The sequence below is a fragment of the Xenopus tropicalis genome, chromosome 8 (genome assembly GCF_000004195.4).
Source record: "Xenopus tropicalis strain Nigerian chromosome 8, UCB_Xtro_10.0, whole genome shotgun sequence".
NCBI lineage: Eukaryota > Metazoa > Chordata > Amphibia > Anura > Pipidae > Xenopus > Xenopus tropicalis.
In genome coordinates, this window is record NC_030684.2 from 127,878,950 (window position 1) to 127,898,745 (window position 19,796).

Consider the following 19,796-nt stretch of genomic DNA (forward strand, 5'->3'; position numbering starts at 1 on the left):
TGCATATGAGAAATCTCTTTGGGGTTCTATGGTCATATAAATGCACAAGGCCAGAGGATGTTTTTGTTTGGTTGTGGAACACCAAGGTTCCTCCTTGAAGAATCTCTATGATGAGGCCATTCTGCTGTTGAAAATGTCACCTACACTTAGTATTGTCATACAGACTTAGATCAAGACCTGTGTATAAGAGTAACCACTATGTTTCCATCTATACCTTTTCTTAAAGTCATGACATGGGAATGCAGCTATTTAAGTGGAATTTTGATTATATTTATATAACACCCGTTAAGTTTTTCCTTTTTATTAGTTCTGTCCAATCAAATAGATATCAGTAGCCTCATGCAGTTGTGACTGTTAGTGGGTAGATATACTGTACCTGCCAGGGTTGATGATTATAAATATCAGCACAAGATCCATTCTTAAAGGGCCCTTTCCCTGGAACACAGTTGTTCATCTGGTGCAAAGCATGTGCTACTGAGAGGACTGCAGTATACACTTTGTGTGTGAATCTGAAGTTGGAAACATCAAATATATTGGGATCAATACTGTCCACTCTCTCCTTCCCTGTGCACCAAACAATATCTTCCCTATGTGGTGCCGGAGATGAATTATTGTAGGTGCCATTTTCTGGCCAAACGCATCGAAATGCATTCTCCCAAAATGTCTTTACAAAAAGATTGTCCAAAGAAACGGAAGGGTGAAGACTATAAAGAAACTCCCTAAATCCTGGAATATTCCCATGCTGAGCTGCTATTCCAAGACTTCCATTTAAGGTTGTTAGAAAATCTTTTCTAGGGAAGTCAGATGATATGGTCCAACTGGCAGTGCCCAGCCACACTTTGTCAGTGATATTGTGTAATGATGCTTCTTCAATGAATGGGATGAAGCTTTCTACAGTGCAAAACACAATGATCACTTTTGCTCTGGATTTCTGGATGACATCAATAATACGGAAGACGGACTCCATAAAGTTGACTATGGGAAGTATCTCATTAAATGCAATACAGCCACCATTATTCTCAATCTCTCGACTCACCAACTGAGCCCCTGATCTTCCCAAGTCATTGTCTGAGGATATGATACCCACCCAGGTCCAGTTAAAGTACTTCAACAACTGAGCAAGCGCAAAAACCTCATAGTTGGCATTATGGATGGTTCTGAGGAAGGACGGGAATTGTATTTTATCACTTAGTGAAGGGTGAAGTGAACCATAACTAACCTGTTGGATAGGGATAATAGCTGACGTTAGTGGCAACACGGAAAATAATAGTAACTATGATTATTAACACAAGTAGTCACCATTAATGATTCCATCTAATCCAAAGTCCTTTCTGCAAAATCACAACATGGCTGTGCAATTATTTACATGTGGAATCAGGCTCACACATGATCACACCCCTTTCCTCTCCAGTAAAAAGAATGGTGTCTAATGTATGGGTTAATGGGAAATACTGTTTCCCATAGGTTTAAACAAACAGTTCCATTTACATGATCCTATATAGTTACTTTTAATGTTTTATTTATTTATTTATTTTCTAGTAGCCTTAAGGCACAGTTCTTAACATTAAGGAGAGACTGATAGATCCCGTACTGTAATGCTATTATTAATAAGATTAATTGAATATATTACTAGTCTTTTTTTAACTTGGCATAGCTATAATTGTATTCGTATTTATAGGCTGTCCTACTAAATGTCCAAATGGTATAGGGTAAATCATTTCAAACCAATTAAGACCTTTCTGTACGAGTGCTTTGGATGGCCCAATGGCAAGGCCAGAGAGATAATCACCTTAGGCCCCAAACTTCAGAGGGCCCCACATTTTTTTCTAGGCTCCACATTTCAGACTTTCTTAGGCTTCATATTTTGTTAGGACAACCCTGCTAGGCAGTTGGTTGGAGTTGGACATACAGTATATACATATACCTGAGGCTGGAATACTAAAGCTATCTTTAGGCTGCACACACTTGTACCTGTATCTTATTTCATTACTGTTAATTCCTAACTGTACAGCAAAATTAAACTTCATATCATTTCTGATTATGTTTTGTTTATATAGGCAGCAGTGATGTACCTGTGGGTATCTGTTCAGTCCCATGATCCTGGCTAAAGGTATTGAGGCCTTGGAGGGCAAATCCCCAATAATAGCCAATGGCATGATATCTTTGTTGCAGTCAAAATTGGGCACAACTTTTTCCTTCCCTGACAAAATCCATTGAGCTCCCATTAATGATCGAACCTCATTGTAACAAGAATCATAGAGTTTATAGCCCAGTGTTATATTGGGCAGAAGATCATCAGAGGCATTAATCTCCATTATAGTGTATACCATCGCAAGGAAGAAGCGGTAATATCTGAGATGGAATCTAACAAAAAAGGAAACGTCTGTCAATGCTCAAATTATCATTCATTGAACTTGCTATCACCAATGGATATCACCATTCACTCATATATGAGTCAAATAAGCTATGAACTTAAAATCACATGCCTCCTATGGTGCACACAGGCAGGGTAGGGCATGCAGAGTATAGCACACACAGGCAGCATAGGGCAGGCAGAGTATGGCACACACAGGCAGCATAGGGTAGGCAGAGTATGGCACACACAGGCAGCATAGGGCAGGCAGAGTATGGCACACAGGCAGCATAGGTCAGGAAGAATATGGCACACACAGGCAGCATAGGGCAGGTAGAGTATGGCACACACAGGCAGCATAGGGCCGGCAGAGTATGGCACACACAGGCAGCATAGGGCAGGCAGAGTATGGCACACACAGGCAGCATAGGGCAGACAGAGTATGGCACACATAGGCAGCATAGGGCAAGCAGAGTATGGCACACATGGGCAGCATAGGGCAGGCAGAGCATGGCACACACAGGCAGCATAGGGCAGGCAGAGTATGGCACACACAGGAAGCATAGGGCAGGCAGAATATGGCACACACAGGCAGGGTAGGGCAGGCAAAGTATGGCACACACAGGCAGCATAGGGCAGGCAGAGTATGGCACACAGGCAGCATAGGGCAGGAAGAATATGGCACACACAGGCAGCATAGGGCAGGTAGAGTATGGCACACACAGGCAGCATAGGGCAGGCAGAATATGGAACACACAGGCAGAGTAGGGCAGGAGAAATATGGCACAGACTGGCAGCATAGGGCAGGCAGAGTATAGCACACACAGGCAGAGTAGGGCAGGCAGAGTAATGCACACACAGGCAGCATAGGGCAGGCAGAGTATGGCACACACAGGCAGCACAGGGCAGGCAGAGTATGGCACACACAGGCAGCATAGGGCAGGCAGAGTATGGCACAAACAGGCAGCATAGGGCAGGCAGAGTACAGCACACACAGGCAGCATAGGGCAGGCAGAGTATGGCACACACAGGCAGCACAGGGCAGGCAGAGTATGGCACACACAGGCAGCATAGGGCAGGCAGAGTATGGCACAAACAGGCAGCATAGGGCAGGCAGAGTACAGCACACACAGGCAGCATAGGGCAGGCAGAGTATGGCACACACAGGCAGCATAGGGCAGGCAGCGTATGGCACACACAGGGAGCATAAGGCAGGCAGAGTATGGCACACACAGGCAGCATAGGGCAGGCAGAGTATGGCACACACAGGAAGCATAGGGCAGGCATAGTATGGCACACACAGGCAGCATAGGGCAGGCAGAGTATGGCACACACAGGCAACATAGGGCAGGCAGAGTATGGCACACATAGGCAGTGTAGGGCAGGCAGAGTATGGCACACACAGGCAGCACAGGATAATAATTATATATTATATAAAATCAGAAACCAATTTGATATGGATACAGTTGGAAGCCCCAAGGCAACTAGATGTGTTCAGGAAGCATTTACTGTTCAGCTATGTAAAAGCAATTATCCTATTGGTTGTTATGGGTTACTGCTACTGGGCAAACGTAGTGCCTTTTATTACATATGGAGCTTTGCGACCTCCAATGCGTGAAGAAATAATAGGTAGATATGAACATACAAGTTTTGTGTATACATTGTTTTGAAGGGGATTTTACAGAAACAGAAAATAGTACAATGCTAAATTCATTTTTGAGGCCACTTTATTAAGCATTTAAACCAGAAATAAATCCATCATTGGGATCTAGGATATGGTAAAAGATATGGGCCCTTCTACATAGACAAAGTATACTGTATATACCCAATGTAGAACAATTCTTTGTGATATAAAAATCAATGTGTTCAAGTGCAAAAATGACAAAAGGAAACCTTACCTGCTGCACTGGATTGGCTGAGGCCTTTCCCTAAAGTTAACCACAGGGTAACTTACATTCATGTGAACTGAAAAGAGCCCCCCTAGTGTGATATCTCCCGCCAGCGAGTAACCAATCACATCTTCAGTAAGCAGCCGGCACCCTTCTAATAAAGCTTCACCCACGCCGCCCTGATACCATGACAGCACTAGTAACAAGCTGAGATGGCAAACAAAGATGAAAATAAAATACATATTCTGTATAAATGCAGGGGAGCTGTTTGGAAACCTGTGAATGAGAAAAGAAGGAATCATTCTGGGGAGGTGTTTCTGACAAAATTATACTATACTTTCTGTAAAAGGATTCCAATAAATGGGAAAGGTGACAGCAGGGAGAAAAGGAAAATGCTTTTGTGCCTTATTTTGCCCAAACGTAGCTTTTTGTGTATTACATGGGTTAAAAAAAGACCAGAGTCCATCAAGTTCAACCCTTCCAAGTAAACCCAGCACACACAACCTATACTGACCTATCTATCCACTCACATACAGACCCATACTGACCTATCTATCCACTCACATACAGACCCACACTGACCTATCTATCCACTCACATACAGACCCACACTGACCTATCTATATACTCACATACAGACCCACACTGACCTATCTATCCACTCACATACAGACCCACACTGACCTATCTATCCACTCACATACAGACCCACACTGACCTATCTATCCACTCACATACAGACCCACACTGACCTATCTATCCACTCACATACAGACCCACACTGACCTATCTATCCACTCACATACAGACCCACACTGACCTATCTATCCACTCACATACAGACCCATAGTGACCTATCTATCCACTCACATACAGACCCATACTGACCTATCTATCCACTCACATACAGACCCATACTGACCTATCTATCCACTCACACACAGACCCACACTGACCTATCTATCCACTCACATACAGACCCACACTGACCTATCTATCCACTCACACACAGACCCATACTGACCTATCTATACACTCACATACAGACCCACACTGACCTATCTATCCACTCACATACAGACCCACACTGACCTATCTATCCACTCACATACAGACCCACACTGACCTATCTATACACTCACATACAGACCCACACTGACCTATCTATCCACTCACATACAGACCCACACTGACCTATCTATACACTCACATACAGACCCATACTGACCTATCTATACACTCACATACAGACCCATACTGACCTATCTATACACTCACATACAGACCCACACTGACCTATCTATCCACTCACATACAGACCCACACTGACCTATCTATCCACTCACATACAGACCCATACTGACCTATCTATCCACTCACATACAGACCCATACTGACCTATCTATACACTCACATACAGACCCACACCGACCTATCTATCCACTCACATACAGACCCATACTGACCTATCTATCCACTCACATACAGACCCATACTGACCTATCTATACACTCACATACAGACCCATACTGACCTATCTATCCACTCACATACAGACCCACACTGACCTATCTATCCACTCACATACAGACCCACACTGACCTATATATCCACTCACATACAGACCCACACTGACCTATCTATCCACTCACATACAGACCCATACTGACCTATCTATCCACTCACATACAGACCCATACTGACCTATCTATCCACTCACATACAGACCCATACTGACCTATCTATACACTCACATACAGACCCACACCGACCTATCTATCCACTCACATACAGACCCATACTGACCTATCTATCCACTCACATACAGACCCATACTGACCTATCTATACACTCACATACAGACCCATACTGACCTATCTATCCACTCACATACAGACCCATACTGACCTATCTATACACTCACATACAGACCCATACTAACCTATCTATCCACTCACATACAGACCTATACTGACCTATCTATCCACTCACATACAGACTCATAGTGACCTATCTACTCACATACAGACCCACACTGACCTATCTATCCACTCACATACAGACCCATACTGACCTATCTATCCACTCACATACAGACCCACACTGACCTATCTATCCACTCACATACAGACCCATACTGACCTATCTATACACTCACATACAGACCCATACTGACCTATCTATACACTCACATACAGACCCATACTGACCTATCTATACACTCACATACAGACCCATACTGACCTATATATACACTCACATACAGACCCATACTGACCTATCTATACACTCACATACAGACCTATACTGACCTATCTATCCACTCACATACAGACTCATAGTGACCTATCTACTCACATACAGACCCACACTGACCTATCTATCCACTCACATACAGACCCATACTGACCTATCTATCCACTCACATACAGACGCACACTGACCTATCTATCCACTCACATACAGACCCATACTGACCTATCTATACACTCACATACAGACCCATACTGACCTATATATACACTCACATACAGACCCATACTGACCTATCTATCCACTCACATACAGACCCATACTGACCTATCTATCCACTCACATACAGACCCACACTGACCTATCTATCCACTCACATACAGACCCACACTGACCTATCTATACACTCACATACAGACCCACACTGACCTATCTATCCACTCACATACAGACCCATACTAACCAATCAATCCACTCACATACAGACCCACACTGACCTATCTATCCACTCACATACAGACCCATACTGACCTATCTATCCACTCACATACAGACCCATACTGACCTATCTATCCACTCACATACAGACCTATACTGACCTATCTATCCACTCACATACAGACCCATACTGACCTATCTATCCACTCACATACAGACCTATACTGACCTATCTATACACTCACATACAGACCCACACTGACCTATCTATATACTCACATACAGACCTATACTGACCTATCTATCCACTCACATACAGACCCATACTGACCTATCTATCCACTCACATACAGACCTATACTGACCTATCTATACACTCACATACAGACCCATACTGACCTATCTATCCACTCACATACAGACCTATACTGACCTATCTATACACTCACATACAGACCCATACTGACCTATCTATATACTCACATACAGACCCATACTGACCTATCTATCCACTCACATACAGACTCATACAGACCTATCTATACACTCACATACAGACCCATACTGACCTATCTATCCACTCACATACAGACCTATACTGACCTATCTATACACTCACATACAGACCCATACTGACCTATCTATACACTCACATACAGACCCATACTGACCTATCTATCCACTCACATACAGACCTATACTGACCTATCTATCCACTCACATACAGACTCATACTGACCTATCTACTCACATACAGACCCACACTGACCTATATATATATATACTCACATACAGACCCACACTGACCTATCTATCCACTCACATACAGACCCATACTGACCTATCTATCCACTCACATACAGACCCATACTGACCTATCTATCCACTCACATACAGACCCACACTGACCTATCTATCCACTCACATACAGACCCACACTGACCTATCTATCCACTCACATACAGACCCACACTGACCTATCTATCCACTCACATACAGACCCACACTGACCTATCTATCCACTCACATACAGACCCACACTGACCTATCTATCCACTCACATACAGACCCATACTGACCTATCTATCCACTCACATACAGACCCACACTGACCTATCTATCCACTCACATACAGACCCACACTGACCTATCTATCCACTCACATACAGACCCATACTGACCTATCTATCCACTCACATACAGACCCATACTGACCTATCTATACACTCACATACAGACCCATACTGACCTATCTATCCACTCACATACAGACCCATACTGACCTATCTATACACTCACATACAGACCCATACTGACCTATCTATACACTCACATACAGACGCATACTGACCTATACATAGTATTGTCACATGGTATTGCCTCTGTGTCACCCTGCTATGAGTTCTGGGGGGTATTACACATGGTATTGCCACTGTGTCACCCTGCTATGAGTTCTGGGGGGTATTATACATGGTATTGCCACTGTGTCACCCTGCTATGAGTTCTGGGGGGTATTATACATGGTATTGCCACTGTGTCACCCTGCTATGAGTTCTGGGGGGTATTATACATGGCATTGCTGCTGCGTTGATTGATATATTTACTGAGGGTGTATTTGTAAAAGTGAAGTGGTTTATTGGGGGCGTGTCTGTCAAAATGGGCATGGTCTAAAATTTTGCCATGGCGCACTTTGCGTGACGCCATTTTTATCTCTATTCCCGGATTTTGCTCCAAAAATCTGGTCATCTTATTATAGGCATTAACAGAATCTGCCATTACAGCATCACTAGGAAGGGCATTCCCCAACCTCACTGCCCTCACCATGAGGAACCCCCTACACTGCTTCAAATGGAAGCTCCGTTCCTCTAATCTAAAGGGGTGGCCTCTAGTGCGCTGATTATTTTTATGGGAAAAAAAGAACATCCCCCATCTGCCTATAATCCCCTCTGTATGTATCTCGGTGTGTAACTTTGTACAGGTATGAGACCTGTTATTCAGGACCTGGGCTTTTCTGGATAAGGAACCTTTCCATAATTTAGATCTCCATACCTACTCTTGGTCTACTAAGAAATCATTTAAGCATGAATTAAACCCAATTAGATTGTTTTGCCTCCAATAAGGGGTAATTATATCTTAGTTGGGATCAAGTACAGGTACTGTTTTATTATTACAGAGAAAAGGGAATCATTTAACCATGAAATAAACCCAATAGGGCTGTTCTGCCCCCAATAAGGGGTAATTATATCTTAGTTGGGATCAAGTACAGGTACTGTTTTATTATTACAGAGAAAAGGGAATCATTTAACCATTAAATAAACCCAATAGGGCTGTTCTGCCCCAATAAGGGGTAATTATATCTTAGTTGGGATCAAGTACAGGTACTGTTTTATTATTACAGAGAAAAAGGACATCATTTTTTAAAATTATAACTATTTGCTTATAATGGAGTCTATGGGAGATGGCCTTCCTGTAATTCAGAACTTTGTGGATAATGGGTTTCCGGATAAGGGATCCCATACCTGTATGTGAGGGGGTGTCTGTATGTGTGTAGATGTGAGTGACAGTGTGTTTGTGAGCATGTCTGTGTGTGTGTCGAGGTCGAGGGGGGGGGTTACTGTTTAGTAAAGACAGTGCTTGGGATTCTCTGCCCTATATTAGCTGTGTGTGGGGGTAGGTAAGGGGGGCACTAGTATAGCCTGGGGGCAGCTGCTGGAAATCAACAAATTACGTATTCAAATGACACCTCTATATCCAATAGTTCCTACATACAATATCTACAGGGCTGATTATTAATTTCTGATGCAAGCTGCATTGATTTTAGAGCTGCCATGCAATAATAATCAGTATTATTTACTAATCAGCCTTATATTGTGACATTTATATTGTATATATACAGTATAATGTGACATCTGTATTCTATATATACAGTATAGTGTGCCATTTATATTCTATATATACAGTATAGTGTGACATTTATATTGTATATATACAGTATAGTGTGCCATTTATATTGTATATATACAGTATAGTGTGACATTTATATTGTATATATACAGTATAGTGTGCTATTTATATTGTATATATACAGTATAGTGTGACATTTATATTGTATATATACAGTATAGTGTGACATTTATATTGTATATATACAGTATAGTGTGACATTTATATTGTATATATACAGTATAGTGTGACATTTGTATTCTATATATACAGTATAGTGTGACATGTGTATTCTATATACACAGTATAGTGTGACATTTATATTCTATATATACAGTATAGTGTGCCATTTATATTCTATATATACAGTATAGTGTGCCATTTATATTGTATATATACAGTATAGTGTGCCATTTATATTGTATATATACAGTATAGTGTGCCATTTATATTGTATATATACAGTATAGTGTGCCATTTATATTCTATATACACAGTATAGTGTGCCATTTATATTCTATATATACAGTATAGTGTGCCATTTATATTGTATATATACAGTATAGTGTGCCATTTATATTCTATATATACAGTATAGTGTGCCATTTATATTGTATATATACAGTATAGTGTGACATTTATATTGTATATATACAGTATAGTGTGACATGTGTATTCTATATATACAGTCTAGTGTGACATTTATATTGTATATATACAGTATAGTGTGACATTTATATTGTATATATACAGTATAGTGTGCCATTTATATTGTATATATACAGTATAGTGTGACATTTGTATTCTATATATACAGTATAGTGTGACATGTGTATTCTATATATACAGTCTAGTGTGACATTTATATTGTATATATACAGTATAGTGTGACATTTATATTGTATATATACAGTATAGTGTGACATTTATATTGTATATATACAGTATAGTGTGACATTTATATTCTATATATACAGTATAGTGTGACATTTATATTCTATATATACAGTATAGTGTGACATTTATATTGTGTATATACAGTATAGTGTGACATTTATATTGTGTATATATACGGTATATAGTGAGTGGGCCCCTAAGCTCAGGTAAGTGCAAGGAATCAGCAGAAAAGATGGGGGGCTACTGGGGCATCTTTGGGGGCACAGATCTTCCCTGCTAAAGGCCTGTGGGTGCCATTGGCTGGTACAGAAGCCCAAAGCATAATTTACAACATTTTGAGCCTTCTTCTTTGTTAAGCTTTAGTTCTCCTTTAAAACCACATCCGCACATTCTTTTTCCCAGTCAAAAAAATATAATGCTCCTTTTTTCCCTTGCCGTCAGCTGAAGACCCTCAAGATTTTAATTCTTTTTTAAATGCAGATGTTATCTTCGTTTAAAGAAATCACTTGGCTTGCATGGTGTCTCTAACATGAAATGATTTCTGCACAAAGGAAAGATCTGCTCACTATTGTGCAAACAACCAGAAAGGTTATATTGTAATTGTCAGTTATTATGTTTAATATAATTGTGAGTACCTTCATCACATTTGCGGCAATTTTGGGCACTTTGGCAGCTGGGGGCTACATCCCTTCTGTGTGACTATTGCTGACAAGCGTCACTGTCAGGGAATTGCCATTGTAGGTTATAAGGGATTTAATACAGACTCGCGGAGCTGCTAAAACTCAGGTGGGAAAGCTCAAGAGACCGCTCCTTTATGCCATTGGCCTTAGACATTGAAATTATGTTAAAATTATTTATATGAAAAATATATTAAGATATATTAAATGACTCTATAAATGAGATGACATTATAATTAAAAGAGATAACTTACACTGCAATAAAGACCAGCTATTCAGATGCCTCCACAATCAGCCTTTGGTAGAAAAGCTCAGAAAAAGTGATCAATAGCATTAAAGCAGGAAATTCTACCGGATGAATTCATCAAGATGCGACCCATTAGTGAAGGTTCCAAGGTTTTATACTCGGCCAAGATGGGAAAAAACTCCTGGGATTAGCGAAAGGGAAAGTCTAATTATTATTTGATATAAATGAATATGCTGCGCACTGTTATTATAACATTTTCCTAAGGATAACCTGTAATTATAATCATTGCTATCGGGAATCATTCAAATCTTTATGTCACCAGTTATGCCGGGGTTTAAAGTCAATGTTATTAACTGTTCCTTGTCTGTTTTGGCCTTACTGTCTTAGTAATTATTGAGTCAAATCTTAATTTTGCTGGAATTTACAAAGAACTAAACATTTTGCAGCTGTTTATCCAGGTTACAACATTTTACCCTGGTTACCTGAGCAAATGTAAAATTAAAGTCAGTCTCCACTCAAAAATCACTATTAATATAATAATAAAACAACAATGAGCAGTGCCAGCTGGTTGTTTAGTTTGGCCAACTGGGCATGGTGGGCAACCCCTACATAAACTTCTGCCTCAAGTCTACGTAAATGACCCCTAAAGGGTGATATTTTTGCTGGCAGCGCTGTCCAGCCTGTAATCTTGCATAGCCCCTTAAATATTTTGTTTTCCACCATGTTTTTTGTCTCTCCCTATATCGGACCCCTTATCCGGAAACCCATTATCCAGAAAGTTCTGAATTATGGAATAGCCATCTCCCATAGACTCCATTTTAATTCAATAATTACAAATTTTATAAATGATTTCCTTTCTTCTTTTTTTAAGATATAATTACCCCTTATTGGGGGCAGAACAGCCCTATTGGGGTTATTTAATGTTTAAATGATTCCCTTTTCTCTGTAATAATAAAACAGTACCTGTAATTGATCCCAACTAAGATATAATTACCCCTTATTGGGGGCAGAACAGCCCTATTGGGTTTATTTAATGGTTAAATGATTCCCTTTTCTCTGTAATAATAAAACAGTACCTGTACTTGATCCCAACTAAGATATAATTACCCCTTATTGGGGGCAGAACAGCCCTATTGGGTTTATTTCATGGTTAAATGATTCCCTTTTCTCTGTAATAATAAAACAGTACCTGTACTTGATCCCAACTAAGATATAATTACCCCTTATTGGGGCAGAACAGCCCTATTGGGTTTATTTCATGGTTAAATGATTCCCTTTTCTCTGTAATAATAAAACAGTACCTGTACTTGATCCCAACTAAGATATAATTACCCCTTATTGGGGGCAGAACAGCCCTATTGGGTTTATTTCATGGTTAAATGATTCCCTTTTCTCTGTAATAATAAAACAGTACCTGTACTTGATCCCAACTAAGATATAATTACCCCTTATTGGGGGCAGAACAGCCCTATTGGGTTTATTTCATGGTTAAATGATTCCTTTTTCTCTGTAATAATAAAACAGTACCTGTACTTGATCCCAACTAAGATATAATTACCCCTTATTGGGGGCAGAACAGCCCTATTGGGTTTATTTCATGGTTAAATGATTCCCTTTTCTCTGTAATAATAAAACAGTACCTGTACTTGATCCCAACTAAGATATAATTACCCCTTATTGGGGGCAGAACAGCCCTATTGGGTTTATTTCATGGTTAAATGATTCCCTTTTCTCTGTAATAATAAAACAGTACCTGTACTTGATCCCAACTAAGATATAATTACCCCTTATTGGGGGCAGAACAGCCCTATTGGGTTTATTTAATGGTTAAATGATTCCCCTTTCTCTGTAATAATAAAACAGTACCTGTACTTGATCCCAACTAAGATATAATTACCCCTTATTGGGGGCAGAACAGCCCTATTGGGTTTAATTATTGTTTAAAAAATATTTTTAGCAGACTTTAGGAAGGAGATCTGAATTATGGAAAGATCACTTATCCGGAAAACCCCAGGTCCCGAGCATTATGGATAATGGGTCCGATACCTGTACAATATAAAGCATGGCTAGGGTTGCCATCTTTACCTCTGGCAACTTGGGCAGGGAGGCGGGTGGTGATGCCCCAGGGTGGGGTTGGGACATCATGGAGGTAGGGCTATGACATGATGATCAGTGACTGCTGCATCAGTCTAGGAATATTCCGCTCAGGTCAGAGGACAGAGGTGACCTGTCATAAAATACAGACATGGTTGTCATGAAATGCTTGGGGGTACAACTGCCTGTGATAAAATACTGGGTTGTCACCACTGTGATTTTCATGGAATGGCTGCCACTGTGTCTTTAATGAAATGCTTGGGGGTTACAGAGTGTCAGAGTTAAATTCCCTACTGCTTTATATATAATATATATAGTCCTGTTGCTTAAGCCACTTACCCTTCACTGGATCTTCACTGGATTACCCTTTTACTGCTCTTTTCAGTAATACAATGTGCTTAGAATAGAAGTCCCTTACCAAACTGCCTCAATGATCAGGGTGCGGCACTCCAAACCCTCAGCCAAACAGATCAATGTAATGGCCATATGCAGAGGGACCCTGCGAGGCAGCTGAAGTGGACTAACCCTTTCATGAATACCAGAGCCCTGCTGGCCCCAGTCATCTCTGACACCCTTTTGAGGCCCTCCCATGGGCGTCCGCAGAAAATTTTCCAAGGGGGGGCAAGTAAGCTAGCATCATCCTGCAACAGATAAATATATATATATTTTTTTTTTTTTTGCAGGATGATACTAGGGGAGGCTAAATATGGCCCATACACAGACTGACCTACAGCTAATGTGACACTTAGTGGATTCGCTGCTGACGTAAAAAGTTAACCTCCCAACTACCTCTTGCCGTTCCCACTGACTCCCAGGGATACTGTGCAAAAGTGCGGGGGGGTGCTTTTTTTTTTTTACCCTAAAATGTTTAGTATTAGTAGTAAAAGTATTCATACGCGCACTTCTGTTAGGGGATCTGCAAACATTTGTGTTTGGGATCAGTTAGCTTAAAGGGGTAGTTCGCATTCGAATTCACTTTTATTTTTAATGGTTTTTCAGTTATTTAGCTTTTTGTTCAGCAGCTCTCCATTTGGTATTTCAGCAGCTATCTGGTTGCTAGGGTCTTATTTACCCTAGCAACCAGGTAGTGATTTAAACAAGAGATGGGAATATGAATAGTTAAGGGGCCTACTTGGAAAAATAAGTAATACAAAATTATAATAATAATAAAATTGTAGCCTCACAGAGCAATATTTTTTGGCCCCCATTTGAAATCTGTATAGAGGCAGAAGAGAAAGGCAAATTATTCAAAAAAATTAATTAGGAAGACCAATTGCAAAGTTGCTAGGAATAGGCCATTTTATAACATACTAAAGGTTAACTTAAAAGTGAACCACCCCTTTAGATGTGTTTATGTTAGTTTTATAGCAAGAAAGGCAGTGGGTACTGACTCCCCATTATATACAGTGAGACGCAGTCTGTATTTACAAACCCAGCACATTATATGCCATGAGGAGCAGTGGGTACAGATGGCAGATATTCAGGCCCTGGCACTATAACACTGGCACTGATACACAACATTGGCCCCACTGTAACTTACTATAAATGAACAAAACAATGACAAAAAAAAAAAAAAATAGTAAGTGCAAAAAACAACAACACATATATAAACACACAATGAGCTTTTTCAGAGGGAAAGAGTTAACTTACCCTCCATCTGTTAGGGTAGGGGATAGATTATATATTATTATAGATGTCAGGTCAGGCAAAAAACAATTTAATGTCAGCTAGTGATTCTTTAGAACTGTATAGTACCTGGGTATAGTACCTGGGTATAGTGCCTGGGTATAGTGCCTGGGTATAGTGCCTGGGTATAGTGCCTGTGTATAGTGCCTGGGTATAGTGCCTGGGTATAGTGCCTGTGTATAGTGCCTGGGTATAGTGCCTGGGTATAGTGCCTGGGTATAGTACCTGTGTATAGTACCTGGGTATAGTGCCTGGGTATAGTACCTGGGTATAGTGCCTGTGTATAGTACCTGGGTATAGTGCCTGGGTATAGTGCCTGTGTATAGTGCCTGGGTATAGTGCCTGGGTATAGTGCCTGTGTATAGTGCCTGGGTATAGTGCCTGGGTATAGTGCCTGGGTATAGTGCCTGGGTATAGTGCCTGGGTATAGTGCCTGTGTATAGTACCTGGGTATAGTACCTGGGTATAGTACCTGGGTATAGTGCCTGTGTATAGTACCTGGGTATAGTGCCTGGGTATAGTACCTGGGTATAGTGCCTGTGTATAGTACCTGGGTATAGTACCTGGGTATAGTGCCTGGGTATAGTACCTGTGTATAGTACCTGTGTATAGTGCCTGTGTATAGTACCTGGGTATAGTGCCTGTGTATAGTACCTGTGGGATGAAAACTGCAGCAAAAGTTGAGAGTTGGTTCTTAGGTAAAGTTACAGGGGCAGATTCTTCTTTTCAGTCTTTATTTCTGTTTCCAGTTTGCAAAATCTCCCGATCCCTGTGTGCATGTGTGCTCTGATTGGTCAATTTTACTGTCTGTCAAGGAAGCTGTGCTCTGATTGGAGAATCCACAAGAAGAAAGATCCAATCGGAGCACAGCAAAAACGGGCTTGAGGGGACTGCAGAAACGGAGTAAGGTTTTTGGTTTTTTTGCTACTTTTCCAGGGGGGGGCAAGTGCCCCCTCTTGCCCCCTTCTGTGGACGCCCATGGGCCCTCCTGGAACCATCTTTCAAGCTAAATCTTCCCGTCCCAAACACCATATACCCAGCATTCCTTCGATTCTAATGTACAAAAGTTTGTGTCTGATACATGTCAGTTTATAGATTACTGTTAAGGGTTATACAATTGCTTATTCAAGCATTTAAGACAGCTCTCTTTGAAAGAAAACAAAAAACCAATACCAAGGGTTATAAAAGATGAAGGTATTTCTCAGTTGAAGGCTCCATTATGCATTGTTACCTATAGCCCACAGCTCCCATGCATTCAACTTATCATTAACAAAATCCAAGATGGTGAGCTCCTGTTCACAGCTTTGTAGACCTGGATCATTACTGTATGGAGAGCATCAACGTTTAGGCTGGTGCAGTAAGTTCAGTATATAAAATAAGGCATTTCTAGCCATAAGAATTTTTTGGGTTTAGTTCTCCTTTGACTACTATATACAACTCACAGGTGTGTGGGTCTGTTTACAGTTTGATTGTAAGACAGGCTGGGAAACCAGCGTACTCTCTTACCTTCTGTTCTCCGGTCCTTACCGTGGAGGGGCCCTGTATGCATCGAAGCCTATTGTATTTCAGGCAGGTGGTAAGGACAGGGTTGCTGTGCCATTCTCCTGCTTGTATTACCCTTTTGCTAACATTCATATCATGTTATGTATATTTTTATTTATAGTATATATGTGCGCTAAATCTCCAGCTGGGGTCGGGGTTGGAATTACAAATTAATACCCTATACATCCCTCCCTTCCCTGATCCTCTCCGCTGCACGGCAGTCCTGCCTATGCTCCTCCCATTTCCCTGCCCAGTCTGCCCATTTCCCTGCCCCAGTATGACATCACCTTCTACTCCCATGTATGAATATTTTAGGCAAAACGGCACCCATAGACAGTAAAAAGCTAACCAAAGTGAACCAAATGGTCCCGGTGCTCCAACCCCAAACCTCCAGCTCCAGGGAACGGACAAACCGCTAAACATCAAAATAAAAATGGACAGGGGAAGGGCACTTTGGTGATCCAAAAACAGGCCAAAAAGAAAAAGACTTTTTTATATACTCATCTCAAAAAGCCTGACGTGCTTCGTGTCCATCTGACACTTAATCATAGGCTTAAATGTACAAACAACAACATCAATATTTAAAAGACTAAGGACCAATAGGAGAAAAAAGAGGGAGGGGACTATACATCCATCACCTTCTACTCCCTCAACAGAAAGCTGGTATTACATCACAAAAAAGGTGGCAATGATGGCAAAAGGGGGCAGAGGCTGTCCTCTATCCATCAAGGGTTTAAATACCGGGGAATTCCCTACCAGTCATTTGAACTGAAGAAGCCACTCGGATGAGTGGTGAAACGTTTTCAAGAAAAACTCAGAAAAGTCCAGTTGTTTTAGACTTAATTCTACTAGATACTGTATTTGATAAATATGCTTTTAAAAATTCCATAGAAATGAAAGTTATGGAAGAAGTCAAAGATATAACTTTTTGCCTGCATACCAATAAGGATAAGAAAATCAATGTTCAAGGGACACTGGGCAGGTTGTGGGAGGGGCATTAAAATAATAATTAACCGGACCATTTTTTCCAATATTGTTATAATACCATGTGCTGCTCAACACAAAGAAAAATAACTCTGTGCACATTTTGAAAAATCTAAATAATCTATTGTATAGTGGAAATAAGAGATTGTATAGAAATCTATCTTTTATTCTTTACTTAGTGTTTCTATGTTCTTTATGTTTTAACACAGGGGTGCCCAAAAGGTAGATCGCGGTCTACCAGTAGATCTACTGGTAGACCTCAAGGTGGAATGCAGTGGGATGACATCCCGCCACTTAATTTTTTCCCAGCATACTGGAGCTTTTGAGTTGTAGTTTCATCCCAGTATAGAAGATTGTCCCCACCAGGCCCCTGTATATATTTGTTCCTACTTTATATATGTTTCTACAAAGTGCCCCATGAAGAAGTGAAGTAAAAACTACTACAGTACTTTCACATTAAACTTGAAGTTGGTACTTGAATAATGTTTAACTGTGGTAGATCTCATGAGGGAGGCCAAGTGGCAAGAGTAGATCACAGGGTGACAGTCTGGGCGCCCCTGTTTTAACATATCCAATAAAATCCAAAAACCTACATTTCGGAAGGAGTTTAATATTTGCATAACATTAAATAGTGTAATATACAGACAGTAGAAGATATTTCCGCTCAGCAGGGGCGGGGTCACGACACGACTTTGTGTGAAATGTGCACCGAGTCATGCCGGCATTTAAACCTGGAACCAGGGGTAAAAACGTTTGGCCCCTCTGGCTCCCCAGTTCCACACCTATGGTATTAATCATGTCCCTCGGTTCCTGGTGTTCCTTCCAGTGATATACTGTTTGGTGTTCATTTCCGGGTGCAATAATATTATATAACATTTTGGGAAAAAAATGCAAACAAGAAGTCCAGCACTTGAAGATAGTATAGCAAAGATTTCTACTGCCACCGTCTGTTTCCCCTTGGTACTGAGGTAAGCGGGTATAAATGTCAGCCAAACACTGGCAAATACCAACATACTGAATGTGATGAACTTGGTCTCATTAAATGTGTCAGGGAGCTTCCTAGCCAAAAAGGCAACCAATAGACTAATAGCTGCTAACAAACCCATATACCCCAGCACACATGCAAATAACACCCTAGAGCCTTCATTGCACTCAATCACTATTATCCCTATTTCTGCCGCCATATTGAATTCTGCAAATGGAGCTGCCCTGGCCAACCAAACAATGCATAGAATTATCTGTACCATTGTACACACAGGGACAATATAAACAGGTATTCTCAGTCCAACCAATCTTTTCAGCTTACTGTCTGGGTTTGTGGCACTAAATATCATGATGACAGTGACAGTCTTTGCTAGGATGACTGAAATGCAAAATGAGAAAATAACAGCAAACAGGACCTGGCGTATCATGCACGTCTTCAGGTTGGGTCTGCCAATGAATGCCAAGGAACACAGGAAGCCAAACATGAGGGAGATGAGAAGTAGGTAGCTGAGCTCTCTGTTATTGGCTTTTACTATGGGAGTCTTCCGTTTAGTTATGAACAGGCAGAAGGCAGAAAACGTAATCAGACAAAACAAGACTGAAATACAGGCAAGCGAGGAACCCAACGGCTCATCATAAGAAAGGAACTGAATTATCTTTGGAAGGCATCTTTCTTTCATTCCATCAGGCCATTGGTCTTCTGGGCACTTTAGACATTCACTGTTATCTGGAAGAACAGAAAGCATAGGGAAATGCATTCAATCATTTTATAGGAAAAACATCTAATTACATTTTTGATAGTCTAAAGG

At 40.8% G+C, this 19,796-nt stretch overlaps 2 protein-coding genes across 3 annotated transcripts in view; both read right to left on the minus strand.

Moving 5' to 3' along the window:
• Positions 1 to 299: 299 nt before the first annotated feature.
• On the minus strand, positions 300 to 11,971 carry LOC116407071 (extracellular calcium-sensing receptor-like). Of its 2 annotated transcripts, XM_031892402.1 has the most exons (4): positions 11,705 to 11,971; positions 4,252 to 4,518; positions 2,073 to 2,364; positions 300 to 1,219 (listed from the first exon to the last, which is right to left on the minus strand). In XM_031892402.1, exons 2-4 carry the CDS (start codon positions 4,482 to 4,484, stop codon positions 338 to 340), a joined length of 1,407 nt encoding a protein of 468 aa, XP_031748262.1. In that variant the 5' UTR covers positions 4,485 to 4,518; positions 11,705 to 11,971; the 3' UTR covers positions 300 to 337. The 2 variants fall into 2 exon arrangements, with proteins under 2 accessions (XP_031748262.1, XP_031748263.1); XM_031892403.1 differs by lacking the exon at positions 11,705 to 11,971 and having other exon boundaries at positions 4,252 to 4,525.
• A 6,622-nt stretch (positions 11,972 to 18,593) lies between these two features.
• Positions 18,594 to 19,796, minus strand: part of LOC100497076 (vomeronasal receptor A-1) — a 36,948-nt gene continuing 35,745 nt past the window's right edge. The window contains exon 9 of the mRNA XM_031891799.1: positions 18,594 to 19,714. Within this exon, the coding sequence (XP_031747659.1) occupies positions 18,798 to 19,714 (917 nt within the window). The 3' untranslated portion in view covers positions 18,594 to 18,797. The remainder of the gene's footprint in view (positions 19,715 to 19,796) is intronic.